This window comes from Psammomys obesus, unplaced genomic scaffold, assembly GCF_907164565.1.
Source record: "Psammomys obesus unplaced genomic scaffold, mPsaObe1.curated_primary_1811, whole genome shotgun sequence".
NCBI classification, from domain to species: Eukaryota; Metazoa; Chordata; class Mammalia; order Rodentia; family Muridae; genus Psammomys; species Psammomys obesus.
The window spans coordinates 436-19036 of record NW_026591506.1 but is presented as its reverse complement, the minus strand read 5'-3'; the positions used below and the strand labels follow the sequence as shown (position 1 = coordinate 19036).

General features: G+C 37.9%; 1 protein-coding gene across 1 annotated transcript; it reads left to right on the top strand.

Annotated features, from left to right (window-relative positions):
- Nucleotides 1–7863: 7863 nt before the first annotated feature.
- LOC129679307 (sodium bicarbonate cotransporter 3-like) lies at nucleotides 7864–13856 on the top strand (the record flags this gene model as incomplete). The annotated part of the gene is given in 3 exon segments (XM_055610331.1): nucleotides 7864–7905; nucleotides 9605–9686; nucleotides 13710–13856. Coding segments are annotated over 3 exon segments (271 nt in total), but the record flags the coding sequence as incomplete, so codon positions are not given.
- Between the last annotated feature and the right edge of the window lie 4745 nt (nucleotides 13857–18601).

Here is an 18601-nt window from a genome sequence, read left to right as displayed (position 1 = left end):
TGTATTTCTTATATTTATCTTAAGTTATTCTAAATAAATTTGTTAGTTTTTTGAGTTTTGATAATGCTATGATAAAGATAGATGTAACTCTTAGAAACAAGAATTGCTAAGAAGTCTTGAAGTCTCCAGGAAGCGGGTATAAAAGGGTCTTGGAACCGAATGCTGGGAGTTATGTTACTTATTTCTGTTTTCCCTTCAAGCTGTTAGAAATTGTGACTGTCGATCCTGTTAATGATGCAGTTGAAGGTTATTTGCTATAATCCTTAAAAATAAAAACATTTGGGTTTTGCCGAAATTAAGTAACCAGCTTACTGGTCGTTAGCTTATTGAAAAAATACGGTAAGGTATACACATACACTAACATATCTACACACAGGCTACTTCGAATATACTGTCTTTGTTCTAATGTTATAGAGAAACTTCCTTTAAACTGGTTGTTGCATTCTTTCAGTTCGTCTTCGCTTCTCTCTCACTACTCTTTCTCGTTCATACACATGAGTTTCATGGCACCCTCCCCAGCTAGCTGTGAACTCACTATGTTGTAGAATAGAATTGGCCTTCAATTCTGGACCCTTTTGCTTTCATCTCCCAAGTGGAGGGATTGCAGAAACGCCTGGCTTCTTTCAGTATTTCTAAATGTGTCTGTTACAGTGTAGATCTGGTTAGTGCCCTGACTGTTGAAGTTAGCAGCTTGGAAGATTAGGTGACAGAGAAGACAGTGATTGGCTGTGCCATAAAAGCAACTTAGAGGAGTTCATCTGTATAAAGCACAGTGACCTAAATCAGTTGTGTCCTCACTGTCCCTGGACTCTGGAAGGGATTTACTGCACTGTCAAAAACAAGACCTATCCTGTCAATATTAGTATGGAAAGATTTCGGCTGGCGAGGAAATTACATGTAGGTACCATTAGTTAGAATTTGTGTTTTATTTACAAACTTTAATCTTTCTAAGCATGATAGTGAATCTTGGAGAAGTGTGGGGCTCATCAACACTTGCTTAGAATATTGTCTGCCCTTGGCTGTGGAACTGACCTATGGAAGAGTAAAGCCTATGTCAAGTTATGAATGTTTGCAGCATGTTTACCACTCTACAAAATTCTTCTCAAGGTGGACTCTATGGGAGGTTTAGAAGGAGAAAAGGGAAGGAACAAATGATGTAATTGTACTACAATCTCAAAAATAAAATAAATAACTAAAAAGAGGTGGCTAAAGTAGTAGGAAAGAAATCATGTAATGTTAAGCATGCCTAGAATCTAAAATACTACATGTTTAATAATCAGAATCTATGGGTGGTCTTACTTTTGGGTTATAGCCACATGTCTTGGATGATAGAGAAATAAATTTCTAATGGGGATCTCTGATGTCTCCTGTAATAATGGATTTTGCAAACTTTGGTGTAAAAAGCTCTTATACGAGGTTTATGGTACATTTTAAATAATTTTAATATGCTATTTTTAATGCTGTGCCTTATAAGTCCCATGCTTTAATAGTTTGACCAAGAAAAGAATATTCTGTAAATGTTGCTTTTTCAGGCAAGGGAAATAACCTAGAGACATTAGTAGAATTGTTATGTACATAATATTCATATATAGCATGTATTTTTAGTAATCTTTTGGGTTTTTTTTGTGAGGATTTTCATTTGTAAATTGGATTTTGACTTTCTCTATGCTCATTCTTGGGATTTTAAAATATAAATCGACTCATTACATTTTAAAGTATCATATTTGTGCTGTGTTTATGGAGGGTCTTTAAAAAAGATCTATTAGAATTAATTATGTGTATGTATGTATGCCTGCATATGGAAATGTACATGTGAACCTGCATTAGATTTCTTTGAGTTAAGAGTTACAAAGTGGATTTGAGCCCCCTGATGTGTGTGCTGGTCCTCTGGGAAAGCAGCAAGTGCTCTCAGCTGCTTTGCTACCTCTCTAGTCCCCAGAAAGGGTCTTTAAGTGAACCCAGTCTTAATAATTTCTTTAGCTTGAGACACATTAGATATTCAACACATTAATAAAGAATGTCCCAGGCCCTAGGTATTGCATGATGCTGGGAACTTAGTGGAGAACAAACCAGATATAGTTACTGCGTTTTGTGATTTGTTATTCAGCCTGCAAGATAATTAAGTGATTCTGTGAATTTGTTAAGTAGGAAATGCTGTATGACAAGTGACCTTGCTCTGTAGTCTAGTAAATCAAGAATTCACCTGAATGACATTAAGGAACATTGGCTTTTCATTGTAGTTCTTTTATTGGCAGTGTGATTGAACAAACTGCTGAAATTTTTTGTATTTCTTTCATCTTTTAGATGAATAAAAATAATGAATCAATAAAAGAAAGAAAATTGAACTGGAAAAGCAAAACCTATTCTGTAAAGTCCCATCAGGATTTCAAAAGATGATTCCTTTGCCTCCAGATTTTTTTTTTCTTCTGGAGAGTCACGTATTAAATAAACCAACAAGTTGGAGATTTAATCAGTTTTCATTCATGGACACATACCCCTATTTGTAGTATAATACTCAAATCAAGTCCTGGGTGTTTGCTAAGTGAGTTTTAGTTCCAAGTTCTTTAGGAAATGATAGTAACACTTCCTTTCTCCCTCCTTTTTTTTTTTATCTCTCGTTTTCTCCCTCTATGTTTTTAAGACATGACCTCATATTATAGCCAATTCTGGTGTGGAACTCCTAGCGATCCAGGTATATCAGCCTCCCAGTTGCAGTTTGGGGCCACCACACCTGGTTTGTGGGCCTTGAAAAGCATTTGCTAATCTTTGTGGAACTTCTCACAGCCCACTTTGGTTTTCTGTGATAAAAGGGTAGTTTTTTTTTTTTTTTAATTGTTTTGTTTGCTTGTTTTTATTTTTATTTTGGATACAAGATCTCAATACCTGGCTGACTAGAAGACCAGGTAGCCTCGAATTTGTGCCGGGTCTCTCTCCTGTTGGATAGGATTACAGTTGTGTACTGTTGGGTCTCTGTACCCTAGGCTGTCCTGAATACACTGTGTAGTCCAGCGTGGAACTTGGGATAGTTGTTGGCTTCGGCCTCACATGCTAGAGTTACAGGCATGAGCCATTATGCCAAGCTAACATTAGTAAATTTTTTGAAATACTTAAAAATTTGTACATATTTGATGACTGTGTCATTTGATGATCCTGTATCTTAGCAAGTTTGTATTGGTTAAATCTTGGAAAGAGTATATCTTGTAAAAATAGTGAAATACGTGTGGTTTGTAATTCACACAGAACCCCAGTGAGATTTTTGAATTGCCTTATGACAGTTAATCCTGTGTCACATGCCTAAACCTTCATTGTTGCTGAGGGCTTTTTCTTGCCAGTGTTTGTCTCATGCTAACTCCAGTTTCTCTGTTCTCACACTTTCATTTCTTTCTTCTTTTCTTTTTTGTTTTGTTTTTCAGGACAGGGTTTCTCTGTTTTAGCCTTGCCTATACTGGAACTCTCGCTGTAGACCAGGCTGGCCTCAAACTCACAAAGATCTGCCTGCCTCTGCCTCTGCCTCCCTAGTACTGAGATTGAAAGCATGTACCACGATGACTTTTCATCTCTTTATATTTCCTTTCTCTTCCTTTTTTGTTCAGATTTGGATTTTACTTAGTTAAGATTCAAATTCCAGTATAGTGTTCTGGCATGAAGAAAAGTCAGATATGTAGATAAATAAGTGGCTTGGACTTACATACCAGCCCTCAGGAGCTGAGATGAAAGATTTCCTTGGCTACAGAGTGAGTTCCAGTCCAGCTTGAGGTATAGATTGGGGCCATATCTCAAAACAAAGAAACAAAACATGGGGGAAGAAAAAGGTACCCAAATCATATCAGCATTCAAGATTGATTCCCTCTAGTCCCAAGCAGATTATTACTCCTTATTTCTGTGTTGTGTAAAACACTGTATTGATACATTCCTTTATCAATGGATTCTAGGCTGTGTCCAGCCTTTTCCTAGGATGAGCACTGTTGTAGTAAATAACCCTGGCTGCCTGAGAACATTCAGTCTCTTTCTGAATTAGATATCCATGTGTCTTATGGGTAAATAATGTTATCACGAGATAATTAAAAAGATAATAAAAGATAATGTTGCACTACAGAGGTATTAATAAATTAAAAAAAATTGTCACCAGAGCTGAATAATTTACTTTAGATTGAGCCTGACTTACATTGATATAATTTGGATACTTTTTTATTCTTTTTTAAATTATGTTTCATGTGACTTTGCATTATTTTGAGGTGGTTTTTGCAAATCATAGGATTGATAGATTGAGAAGGGAACATTTTTATGTTCTTAGCTATTGCTGTCTTTCGTTTACTATTGTGTGCATAAAGGTAAAAATGTGGATAGGGTCTTTTCTATGTGAAATTTTAAAAATAATTGATGTTAAAATGTGAATATATAAAAATTATGTTATATAAGTAATGAAATGCTGTTGGGACTGCCAGGCTCTGCTCATTAGTGTGTTCTCCGTGAACAATTTCATGTTTCACTTTATAAACATTTAATATGTACATGTATTTTATGTCAACTTTTAAAAATAAAAAATGAGATTTTACATGTAATATTAATTTACTGTGCATTAAAGATTACCATCTTTAAGGCATTATTCCAAAACAATCACATCTAAAAGCCATGCGTTTAGGGTAAGTTATTACCCCCTGAAGATACACAGTGCCTTTGCTCCGGGAGCTGAAGTCCATGGCCACATGTCCTTTGTGTATTTTTGTTGTATTTCTTATCGTATAGCCAGATGGTCAGTTTATATAGCCTATAGTACACTGGCAGTTACAACAGATGCTGTCTTTACTACTCGTGTCTTAAAGTTGAAACACTAGGAACGAGAGAAATATATTTGTTTCCTGACATCGTTTGGTGAGTTAGTGCTGTAGGTTTTATTTTTATTTATTTATCTTTTTGAAGACAGGGTTTATGTTGGCCAGGCTGTCCTTGAACTCACTATGTAGCCTCAGATGACCCTTGAACTTGTGACTCTCCTGCCTTTACCTTTCATGTGCTGGGACTGCACCTAGTGTGTACAATGCTGTGTTCATGTTCAGTAATCATGAGTACCTGAGCCACACACCTAGCCCATGTCTGTAATATTTTAAAAAGCTTTAACTTTCAGCCAGTTTGGTGCCTCATTCATACCTTTACTTTCAGCACGTGGGTGTTTGATGATTGTTGTTAGTTCAAGGCTAGTTTGGGTTACACAGTTAAGCAGTGTTGTCTCTTCCCCAACCGTGCCCCTTTAGGGCTATGGTTATAATTTTGTGCCAGAGCATTTGCCTGACATATGCAAGCTCCTAGGTTAAATCCCCAGAACTATCATAAGGTTACTAAAGAAATTATTTTGTTCTGCTCTAATAGCAACTAGATGATGTTTGAACTTAGTTTTCCTTCACATTTTCTGAGAAGTTAATAGTTTGGTGCACATTCCATCAAACCTCTCCTTTGGTTTATTACTAAATACAAATAAACGTGGAAACATACATTTGGAAACAAAATTGGCTTAATTGATTTTTAACATGTATGTGATTTTACTTATGCCTCTGTAAATTGCGTTTTCCCTAAATAATTAATATATTCTTGAGATCCTTCCTAACTCTGTATTTATATCTACTTTCAGTAGTTTTCTTTCGTGTAGCCCAGGGAAGTCTTGACCAGTTTGTACCCTAAAGTCCTTGGAAGAGTCTCCTGTATCTGCCTCCCAAGGGTTGGTTGATATTAGAGGTCTTTGCTACCCTAAAACCTACTTCTAGTTTTTAGATGTTACCACCCCTGACACTGTGTGTGTGTATGTGTGTGCTTGTGCGCGCGTGCGGCACCCAGAACCTTGTGCATGTTAGTTAAGCATTTGCCTACAGAGGTATGTTCCTATCCTACAGGTGTTCCCCCACCCTCACAAACAAAAACCTTGTTTCATTGTATTTCTTAGTTTAAGATTGCCTTCTTGCAAGTGACTTGGTTTTGTTTCTTTTCTTTTTTCTTTATAAGTGGAAATCCTAGGCCTGGTGTGGTGCAGGAGACAGAGACAGGCATGTCTTTCTGAGTTCAAGACCAGCCTAGTCTATATAGAGTTCCAGGCCAACAGGGTTACCCAATGAGACCATGTCTCAGAAAAACAAAACAAAACAAAAAACAAAGAACACACTACATTGAGAATGGAAGAGGACTGTAGCGAGTAGTCTCTTGGAACAGCTTGAGTAGATCAGGAAAGGGGTGTCCGTCCACATCATCTGAGGATTCTGCTTTTTGCATGGGTGGAAATATTTTTCTCTGACAAATATTTAAAAAGATAGAGTATGTGGATTTTAACTCAGTGCAGTAGTAAAGTAGTAGCAAAGTAAATATAGTGTAAATCTAAAGTAAATGGTGTTTTCTTTTTAGCACAAGTGATTAGTAGAGCTGTGTTGTTTGAGGTCAGGAGGTAGTTGTATTGCTTTGTTTCTTATCTGGCAGCTGTGCAGGCTAAATGAAAGCTTGGATGGGAGCAGTTAATCCCTTTAGTGTGGACAGTATGTTGCCTCTCAGGACACAGCCTTGACCTCTTAGGTTTAAGGGAGAGATGGTCAGTCACATGTTTGGGAACATAAATGGCCTGCAGTCATTTAAGGGCAGCTAAAATTTTTAGGATGACTCGTTTAATGGAGGCAGGTTATTAGTTGCTCATTCTTTTTTGTTTTTTTCTCCCACTAAAAATAGATTTTTTTTCATACAACATATTATGATTACATTTTTTGTCTCCCAACACCCAACCACCCATATCTATACCCTTTCATTCTCTCATTAGAATACAAACAGGGGTATAAAAAATAAATAAAATAAGATAAAAACAAAATAAACCACAATAGGATAAAACAAACAGAAGAAAAAGCATAAGAAATACATATGGATACAGAGATGTACACATCCACACATAGAAGTAACATAAAAACACATCAGAAACCATAATCTCTTTCTGTCTCTTACACACACACACACACACACACACACACTCACACACTCACAAAAGACTGTTAAGGAGGGAATACAGAGAAAAAGAACAAAAAATAATGTCTAGCTAAAGCATTATGAGACAAAGATCTTCAAAATGTATCATTGAATTGTTTTGTGTTGACCATCTACGGCTGGGTCTGAGTCTGCCCATAAGAGTGGTTTATATTCTCAGAGAGACTCCATTGGAGAAAACTTAATTGGAGTTACTGGTTTGGGGGTGGAGCTTGTGTCAACTTCCTCCTTTCAGTGCTGGGACTCCATCTGGCTTAGACACATGCAGGCCTTGTGCATGATGACACAGTCTTTGTGAATTCGTATATGCATCAGTCCTGCAGTGTTTAGAAGACTTAGTTTCCTTGGTGTCTTCTGCCCCCTCTAGCTCTTAACCACTTTTTGCCTCCTCTTCTGCAGGGTTTCCTGAGCTCTGAGGGGGAGGAAGGGATATTGGTGGAGATGAGGTTCCTTGCTCTGCACACAGCCCAGCTGTGGGTCTCTGCATTTGTCCCCATCTGCTGCAAGAACAGTCATGGCTGAACAAGACACTGATCTATGACTATAGCAGACTATCATTAGGAGTCATTTTATTGGCTGTGTTTCTTCGGCAGAACAGTAGTATTTGGATAGATCCTTGTCCTATCTTGTCTCACGGCCACCTAAGCAGTGTTACATTCCATCTCATCAGGTGGTCCTTAAAATAAAAAAGATCTTGGCTGATTACTCCTACAAGCTTTGTGCCGCTATTTTACCAGTGCATCTTGCAGACAGGTTACCATTGTCAATTAAAGGTTTTATAGCAGGGTTGGTCTTCCCTTTCTTCTCCAGTAGGATGTAGAGTACCTTTCAGGACCATAAACACTACTAGTAGGGATGAAGGCCCTAGTTAGGTACCAGATCAACAACTTCTTTTCAGTAAGGTGTGTAGGTGCTGTCTTCAACAATGGGGCCTGCCCTCAGTTTGTGAGGAGCAACTAATAACTTGGCAGTAGCCTGGGTTGTTTGAAGATTTCCTTGGGTTCCCTTTGGCCAACAACTCAATTAGACATTAACCATTAACTGGAGGCTTCCTTCAGTTAGTGATGAGAGAGATGTTCTGTTGGGATTTTGTAGTTATTCACTCTTGAGCTGTTTTAGTGCCTAATTTTGCTTCAGGACTTTGGACTATTATTAAGGAAGTTTGGAGAACTTAGACTAATCAGACAAATTACTATCTTTTTTTCTCAGTTTATTGTGTGGAATTGTTACAATCTGTTGAAGTGTAGAGCTCTAGCAGTCATTTAACTTCTCTGAATTAACTTGAACACTACCCATTCAGTGTGAATTTTTCTTTGGGTGTCTATCTTTAAAAAGTAAGTCTGGATAGCAGAAAATATGTTTTTCTTTGGTATTCTATGCCTGGTGCTGAACTTTGAGAATCAGACAGTGAGAGTTGAGTTAGCAAGAAATTTATTTGAAAATTTAAACAGACCAACCCTGTTCCTGAGTTTAGATAGTGAGAATTTTGGGAAAGTTAATAAACAGCTTGTTAATTTACTGTGTGTATATAGAATAGCCTTACACTTCAGGGCAGCACTGCTACAGGCTGTGCAGACGCTCCCTGGCACTGCTCAAACCCAGAGCTGGACTTGTAGAGATGGGGGATGTGCTGCCTATTTGCATCTGTTGAAAGAATAGTGTAAACAAGTTTATACTGTGATGACGGTGATTATAATGGTCTATTAAAGTTGTTAGGAAGTGTAAACTACAAGTTTTTCTTAAAATGGTAAAACAATATTTTGTAATAAAATGTTTACAGAACTATGTTTTTGTAGAGTTGTGGAAGGGAGCTTTGTGAAGCTTAGACTTGGTTAAGGTTGATTTTCATATCATGAACAAAATTTCCCTAGAGGTTACAACTTTGTCTTTCCTTTGTAGGGAAATGAAACCCTCTTTTATTAGCTATTTATTAACTAACAAGTAAATATGTCCTACACACTGAGCCTAGTATATATTTTTGACAGTTTTGTGTTTACTTATAATCCATTGCAAAACTTGTTTTCCTTTAACTATAGGATTTTGGAGCAAATGTCAAAACAAAACAAACATTTCCACTGTAACACATGAGATAGCATTCCTTTCACATAAGATTTTTGTTTTCCTTTGGTCCTGGGTGGGTTTTATTAAAGATAAATTTACTATTGAAAAAAATTGGTTTACAACACTATGTCACTTTCATTCTTACCATTAGAATTATAACTATGGATTTAAAAAAAATGCAATAAGCACATTTAAAAAAGACACAGTCTTATCAGGCAGTGGTGATATACACCTTTAATCCCAGGACTAAGGAGGCAGAGGCAGGTGGATATCTGTGAGTTTGAGGTCAGCCTGGTTTACAAAGCTAGTCTAGGACAGCCAAGGCTACACAGAGAAACCCTGTCTCAAACAAACAAACAAACAAACAAACAAAACAACCAAACCAAACAAAAAAGATGGAGTCACTTTCAGAACTTTATTTTGTGAGAAAGCATCTGCTTTTGGGTTTTTGAAATTATGTACAGTTATGAAATAATTGACATAATATATCTGTATGTACATTGGTGTGTAGTAAAGTAGAGTGCTTTGTTTTTAGGGTCCTGATGAAGAGGCCATTGTGGATCTTGGCAAAACTAGCTCAACTGTGAACACCAAGTTTGAAAAAGAAGAACTAGAAAGTAAGTTTATTGGAAATAATTTCTTATGTAGGGAAATGACCAAGCAATGCTTGTCAGCGTTTTCTTAAGCTTCACTTGGTGCTTCTGGAAATGTTCTGGGGTCAGCATTTGTTTAGAAGACTATTGAATACTTTTCTAGAAGACATCTCCTGATTATTTACTCTCTGATGAAGAATTGCATAGACAGACTTCGGAAAGCCTTTCCCACCTCATTGATAGTTGCAATTACTTGGGAAAATGAAAGGTAATGATTACAAATTGTGTTCCTTTCCCACAGTTTTGGTAGGCTGGTTGGAGTACCAGATTTCAAGCCACACGTTGTCATCAGTTGCTCATTTCGTTGGTATTACAGTAACCACCACTTAGAATTGTGCAGCAAATGAGTTCCTTTTTTTTCCTAAATGGAAAGAAATTGTTTTAGTTTTTTTCTTCCTTTTGTTTTGGAAATAGCTTTGGATTTACAGAATGTCAGCATACATAATGCAAAACATTTCTGTATGCACCTGTGAGCACAGGCTCATCTCATGTTAAAAATACTAATTGTGAAATCATATCATTTGTGAAACTACAAAAACTAACACTGGATAATAAAAATGGGTTTACTTACATTTTCCTAACTACAGTTTTTTTTTTTTTTTTTTTTTTTAATTCACTGGTTATCCTACTAAAGGTTTGTCATATTCCAAGGACCCAGTGGACACAGTCTGAGATGTGTGGCACCTTTAGTTGCTGTGTCCCCTTAGTCTCCTCTCATCTGTGTGGGTTTCTCATCCTCACCTAGTTGTCATGACAGTGACAGTGGAGAAGGAGGGAGTGGTTCTGTGTACTTGGTACAGTGGTCCACAGTTTGCAGATCAAGATGAAATGTATACCACAGCAGTAAGGACACATCTCGGTAGAACATGGCGGTGGATGTTATATCATGTGCTACTGATGCGTTAAATGTCGAACATTTGGCTAAATTGGTGTTCATGGCAGAGTTTTCATAGACACTTTAAGGTATTTTCATCCTGAAAATTTTGCCTCTGCCTCCTGAGTGCTGTGCTTATATCTGCATGAGCCAACATGCCTGACTAAAAATGACTTAAAAGTCTTTAGAGTACCACATGTAATATATTATAACAGAGGATACCAAAAGCAAAAGCAGAAGAAGCAGTAAGACTGTCTTCAGATCCGTGAGTTTTCGTATAGTCTTACTTTTTCTAGCCTTTCTGCTATGAACTCATAGAATTGAGTTTTATCTTGGGTTGGTGCACCAAGTGTTAGTTGGAGTCATCAGATTGTAATCTTAGCACACAGCTATCGGGAATTGACTCTTCAGTTACAGTTTCACTAAAATAAAATTGTAAAATCTGAGTTTAATTATAGTTATGTATAATATTGAGATATAATTCACATGTACAGTTAGCCATTTAAAAATATTAAATTCAATGTTTACATGCTGTTGTCATACAGCCATCACAACTTTGGTTCCAGAAACATACCTGACATCCTTGAAGAGACCTTGAATAATTAAGTATTAAATTTGTGATTTCTGGTATAATTTTTCTAATAATTGAGTTTGAATTTCTATAGAGTATCAAGTTCTTAGTATGTTAATGTTAGTCAGAGTGCTTAGGTACTAGGAAATATTTTAACAAATACTTTCAATGTATTTTAATAAGTCTAGTTATTTTTACTTTTAAAGTTGCTTAGTTTTTGATGCATTTGTTATTTGAGACAAGGCCTTGCTGTGTAGCTCAGTCTACTGAAGAACTTCCTATATAGCCCAGTTTTGATGATTGGTCTTCATTGTCAACTTGAATAGGTTTAAAATCACTTAGAATATACACTTGTAGGCATGTCTATGAGGGTATTTCTAGAGAGTTTTAACTGAAGAAAACCCTACCACTAATGTAATATCACATGGCCTGAGATCCCAGACTAGAAGAAAGGGAAAAAAGAAAGACAGCATCGTGGCAAGGAAAATGAACACTAGTAGAGCTTTTGAAATTTTCTTTCTATGATTCCTGAGCTGCCAAGACATGAGCCAGAGCCTCCTGTGTCTGGTGTCTTACCTTACTGAATTTAATATATCCCCTCAAACTAAGCTGAAATAAATCCTCCTTTTTAAAAAGTTGTTGATCATGTATCTGGCCTCAGCATCCAGAAGAGTAACATGAAAGGTGGTGGTCTCATGCCTTTAATCCCAGCACTCAGAGGCAGAGGCAGGTGGATCTCTGTGAGTTCCAGGCCAGCCTGGTTTATAGAGCGAGTTCCAGGACAGCCATGGCTACACAGAGAAACTCTGTATCAAAGAACCTCCCCTCTCCAAAACAAACAAAACAAAACAGAACAGGTAACATGAGAAAAGCAGCTAATATACCTTGAATTTACAGTTCTGTTTCAGCCTCCCAGGTGCTGGGATGATGGCTGTCCACCTTTATTTACTTGATTGACACTAATGTTTTGGCAGCTGACACATGAAACAGTATTCATTTGGAATTTAAAACAAAATTTTACTGAATTAACAGATTTGTAAGTAGGGAATAGACAAATGATTATGATCAAATGTAGTTGATAAGGATCAAGTGCACCTTTAAATGTCATCTGGCAGGCAGAGGCAGGAGAACTCTTGAGTTCACTGCTAGCCTAGCAAGACCCTGTCTCAAAGCTAAAATGAGAACAGAAAATCTCATTTAAGGATAAAGAAGTTCTTGATGTATTTATTTACTGACCATCTTAGGAAATTTTTTATGAAAAGAGTATTAAAATTAGCCTAATATTTCAGCATATTGTTTATTTTATATAGAAAGGCAAAAATCAACTGTTTTTTCCCATGAGTGCCTATATTTTGAATTTGTGGTCCACATCTCTCTGTATTCCACAAAAGAATACAATTTGAATAATGAAGTATTTGAAGAAATTAGGTTGTTGGCTCTCAGTAGTGAACACAGTGTTGTCTCTGTGTGAGCAATATTCAGTGGACAAAGTAGAGACTACCTTTCGATTTCTTTGGATGGTAAGACACAAAGGGTGATATTTTCCCATCTTACCTGCTCCCATCCATCCGTCCGTCCATCCATCCATCCATCCATCCATCCATCCATCCATCCATCTATCTTGATGTATTTAGTTCTTTATGTGTTTTACCTTTATGTATGTGTGTGCATCATGTGCATACTGGTGTGTACAGAGGTCAGAAGGTATTTTGAATCCCCCAGAACTGGAATGTGAGCTGCCATGTAGGTGCTGAAAATAAACCTGGAAACTATGGAAGAAAAGAAGTGTTCATGACCACTGAATCATCTTTTCAGCCCTAATTGGCATTTTTAGTTCATTCATTCACTCATTCATTCATTCATTCATTCATTCATTCATTTGTATTTGAATCTTGTTCTGATTCAAATAACAAAAAAATCTCTGAAACAATGAAAATTTAGTAATATACATTTATTTAAATATTAGTATGTTATGATATATGAGGTACTTAATAACCCTTAAGACATATATTAAGGATGTCTACTAAATTGAATTGGCCATGAATGTACATAGAATAAGTGTGTATATGTGTGTTTATATGTGTATACTTAAACATTTATATACTTTTGCTTGTATTTTTTATAAGTACATTGTTTTGTTTTGTTTGCCTGTTTCTTATCTCTTTAAAGCCTAGGCTAACAATGAACTCTCAATCTTCCTGCCTTAACTTCCTGAGGATTGTGTAAATGTGTCACCACTCTTTTTTAAGGTAAAATAATTTATCCCTCTGTTGTATGGTATACCTAGCATTTGCTGATTGAGTTTAGATGACTGACTGATGTTTCCACTTGTAATCTCCGTGGCTAGCTTAATTATCAGTTAGTAGTGCAATGCTCTACGGTAACATTGTGGCACTTTATAAAATAAATTGTTGAAGACTGCCATTATTGTCTTTGAGCTTAGCGTTATTCTTTGTTTCTAGAGTAAAGTGTGATATACTTTCTTGCATGCCATACTTTCACTTTGGTTAAACCAGTAATATTCTTTCAAAACTTTTACTAGGTCATCGAGCTGTGTATGTTGGTGTTCATGTACCATTTAGTAAAGAGAGTCGTCGGCGTCACAAGCATCGAGGCCACAAACATCACCACCGGAGAAGAAAAGATAAAGACTCAGATAAAGAAGACGGGCGGGAGTCTCCTTCCTATGGTAGGAAGAAGTTGCCCTCTATCGAGGGCTTAAACTTTTCTCCAAGAAGTATCTTATTTTTCACTTCATTCCCTTCTGAACTATACATCTGCAGTGATTTGAGCACTTTGCGAGGATGCCTGTAAATTAGGACATTTCTGTTTTGTCTTTTGAGGTAAGGCATCTCTGAGCAGCCCCAGATGGCCTCAGACTAATCGAAGTCTTCTGAATGCAGGCACTTTAGGTGTGTGCCACTGGGCCTCACCAAGAGTTTTTTCTCATCTCTCTGTTTCTTCTCTTCATTTCTTCTCTTCCCTACCTTTTCATGGTCCCTTTTCCTTTCCTTCCCTCTGTTTTTTCATTGCTTCTCTCTGCCTGCTGGAGAATTAAATCCAGGGTATCGTGTATGGTAGGTAAGCGTATTACACTGACCTATTTCCTTGTCTCATAACTTTTTTTTCCTTTCTAGGAAGAGTGTTCACTAGTAGCTTAATGTTTCATTGATATAAATGGAGTAGCAGTGGTAGTGGACCTTAGTTTGCTTTTTATTTCAGACTTTTGAGTTTTAAAAACTGGTTATTATCATTTAGCTTTCAAATTAGTGTTGTCTTATACCCTTTTACTCTGCCATATATTTCATTACTTGGATATATATTAAGCAGATATCAGTAATACTAAGGCTTTTAGAAAGCATTGCAGTTTTGATTTTATTTTTTTGGTCTTTGAGACATAGTCTCACTCTGTGGCCCTACAAAGCCTGGTACTTAGTATGTAGACCAAGATGGCTTTGAACTTGCCTATCTTCCTTCTTAATTACCTGGTTGACCTGAGCAAGAAATGGTGGTCTGATATGTCAATATTGTTTATTTAGAAGGACAAGGGTTGATATGTGCTCTTTAGTCTCAGCTCCCCATCCCCCCTAAGACTTTTTTTTTGGTGTTTGTAGGAATTGAACCCACTAATGCCCGACACATGCCAGTCAAGCATTCTGCCACTGAGCTGCATTCCTAGCTTGAAAGAGCTGTTTTAAAAGTAGTTTTAATAGATGGATATGATTATTTTCATTTTATAGGAAAGTTTTGTCTAAGCTTTGGCTCTGAGAGGCTAATTGATAGTAATTTTTTGAGCTTTTACTAAGAGGAAATGGTGACCTCATAATATTAAATGATTATGTACTGGGCAGAGGTCATGTAGCTAGCAATGAAAAAGTAAGGTGGTTAAAGATGACAGTTACCAAACCTGATGACTTGAGTTTGATTGCCAGAACTCATATGATAGTAGAAAAGTTGTTCTTGACAACTTCATGTTTGTGCTGTGGCACATTTACCATCTGCACACATTCACTCAGAAAACAGGTAAATGTAAAACAAAACTATAAAGGACAAATGAATACTGCATTTGGAAAAGATCAGTTGTGAACTGACTAGGGCAATGAGGGAAATAAGACAGATGGATGTACGTAGAAAAGCTGAGATCAGGTGGACTTGGCTCTCTGATGGAGAAGCTGCAACACCCCAGAAGCCCCGTGCATTTATTATTTACAGGAGGACAGGTAGGCAGACTTATTGCATACAACAGAACAGGGAAGCAGGGCCATGCAGCTGAATAAGAAGGCACGTTTAGCTTAGCTGGGTGGGGCAGTCTCTACAGGGGAGCAGGTTTCAGTCGTGAACATCTGAAGCGGGCAGAAAGCTGCAGTGCATATTTTCTGCATATACCGTCAACATTTGCACTTAGACCTGAGGAAGGCTTTACCATTGCTCTGAGCCTTGCATTGCCAAGGCTTTGGTCCTCTCAAGGGGCTGAGGCACTGAGGTCCTTGACATGGCCGTGCTAATGTCAGTAACACACATTCACTCAGGTCCTTTATAACCCCGTATTCGTCATGCCACCATTGCACTAGTGAACACATCTTTCCTGGGAGATCAGTCTTAGAGCATGCGAAGTCCAGTGGGATAAGCAAGGCAGCAGGAAGAGTTTCCTAGTCAGTTCAAGGTTGACTTTGTGTCCTGTAAGCAAAGGTTATGGTGTCACCAGCAATAAGATACTACATTCTAGTTATGGCGGGCAGCCAAGAGCAGTTACAATAGCCCGAGTTGTCTTGGGTACTTTTGGGACATTCTGACCAATAACTAGGAGGGAGAAAACCTATTCCTGGTGCTGAGATTTTTATTTTATAACCTTCCAGGAACAGTACTGCCCACTCATTTAAGGAACCTCTGTTGAAGCTCTTTATGTACTTATTTTAAGTAGCTTACAAACAAGGTGTTTTCATAAGACTTCCTCATACATTCTTAGTTTTGGCTAGCTCACTCCCCATATCACTTTTTCTCCCATCCCATTACCTTCTTCCAAGCCGTTGTCCCAGTACTTTCATATCACATATGTTCTCTTATACCCTCTTACTGTATTTTTTACTTGAGTTGCAAGATCATAGGTTTCCATACAGCGCATATATATATATATATATATATATATATATATATATATATATATATACACACACACTATTTTTTAATCTTTTTAAATTTTTTATTAATTACAGTTTATTCACTTTGTATCCCCCCATAAGCCCCTCCCTCCTCCTCTCCCAGCCCCACCCTCCCTCCCCCTTCTTCTCACTTGCCCCTCTCAAGTCCACTGATAGGGGAGGTCCTGCTCTCCTTCCTTCTGATCTTAGTCTATCAGATCCCATCAGGAATGGCTGCATTGTCATCTTCTGTGGCCTGGTAGGGCTGCTCTCCCCTCAGGGGGAGGTGATCAAAGAACAGGCCTATCAGATTATGTCAGAGGCAGTCCCTCTTCCCATTACTATGGAACTCACTTGGCTACTACGCTGTCATGGACTACATCTGTGCAGGGGTTCTAGGTTATCTCCATGCATGTTCCTTGGTTGGAATATGAATCCCTGGGGAGACCCCTGTGTTCAAATTTTCTGGTTCTGTTGCTCTCCTTGTGGGGTTCCTGTCCTCTCCAGATCTTACTATTTCCCACTTCTTATTTAAGATTCCATGCACTTTGCCCATCAGTTGGCCTTAAGTCTCAGTGTCTGCTTTGATAGTCTGCAGGGCAGAGCCTTTCAGAGGCCCTCTGTGGCAGGTTCCTAGGTTGTTTCCTGTTTTCTTCTTCTTCTGATGCCTATCCTCTTTGCCTTTTGGGATGGGGATTGAGCGTTTTAGTCAGGGTCTGCTCTCTTGATTAGTTTCTTTAGATGTTCAGGGTTTTAGTAGGTTTATCCTATGTTATATGTCTATATGAGTGAGTATATACAGTGTGTGTCTTTCTGCTTCTGGGACAGCTCACTCAGGATGATCCTTTCCAAGTCCTACCATTTACCTGCAAATTTCATGATTCCTTATTTTTCATTGCAGAGTAATACTCCATTATGTAGATGTACCACAATTTCTGCATTCATTCTTCAGTTGAGGGGCATCTGGGCTGTTTCCAACTTCTGGCTATTACAAATAAAGCTGCTACAAACATGGTTGAGCAAATGTCTTTATTGTGTACTTGAGCCCCTTTTGGATATATGCCTAGGAGTGGTATGGCCAGATCTTGAGGAAGTACTATTCCTAGTTGTCTGAGAAAGTGCCAGATTGATTTCCAGAGTGGTTGTACGAGTTTACATTCCCACCAGCAGTGGAGGAGGGTTCCCCTTTTTCCACATTCTCTCCAGCATGTGTTGTCCCTTGAGTTTTTCATCTTGGCCATTCTGATGGGTGTAAGGTGAAATCTCAGGGTGGTTTTGATTTGCATTTTCTGAATGGCTAATGACGTTGAACATTTCTTTAAGTGTTTCTCTGCCATTCGATATTCCTCTGTCGAGAATTCTCTGTTTAGCTCTGTTCCCCATTTTTTAAGTGAATTACTTGGTTTGCTGTTTTTCAGCTTCTTTAGTTCTTTATATATACTGAATATTAGCCCTCTGTCAGATAAACGGTTGGTGAAGATTCTTTCCCAATCTGTAATCAGTCGTTTTGTTTTGATGATGGTGTCCTTTGCTTTACAGAAGCTTTTCAGTTTCATAGGTCCCATTTATTGATTGTTGCTCTTAGAGCCTGTGCTGTTGGTGTTCTGTTCAGGAAGTTGTCTCCTGTGCCAGTGAGTTCAAGGGTATTCCCCATTTTTCTTCTAACCGATTTAGTGTGTCTAGTTTTATGTTGAGGTCTTTGATCCACTTAGACTTCAGCTTTGTGCATGGTGATAAGTGTGGATCTATTTTCATTTTTCTACATGTAGACATACAGTTAGACCAGCACCATTTGTTGAAGATGCTTTCTCTTTATTTTTTTTACCCCTCAAGACAGGGTTTCTATGTGTAGCCTTGGCTGCCCTGGACTCACTTTGTAGATTAGATTGGCCTTAAACTTACAGAGATCTTCCTGCCTCTGCCTCCTGAGTGTTGGGATCACAGCTGCCCGGTATACAGTACACTCTTCATTTTAATTAATCTTTTCTTTGACCTCTGGTCTCCTGATACCCAGCCTGCCTCTCTTCTTGACCCTTCCCACCTCCCAAACTCCATCTCTACACTTCCATTCTGCCTATAGTATGTTATCCCCTCTCTCTGAACTTACCTTTCCTCCTGTGCACGACAGTGGCCTATCTCTAGTTTGCTTGCTTTTACATCTACTCCAAGATAAGCATATCCCCACTCTCCCCCAAAGTTTTGATGTGAGGCTCCACATGTAAGAGAGAAAATGTGCTATTTGTTTTTCAGGATCTGTGTGACCTTGCTCAATATAATATTTTCCAGCTCTATCTCT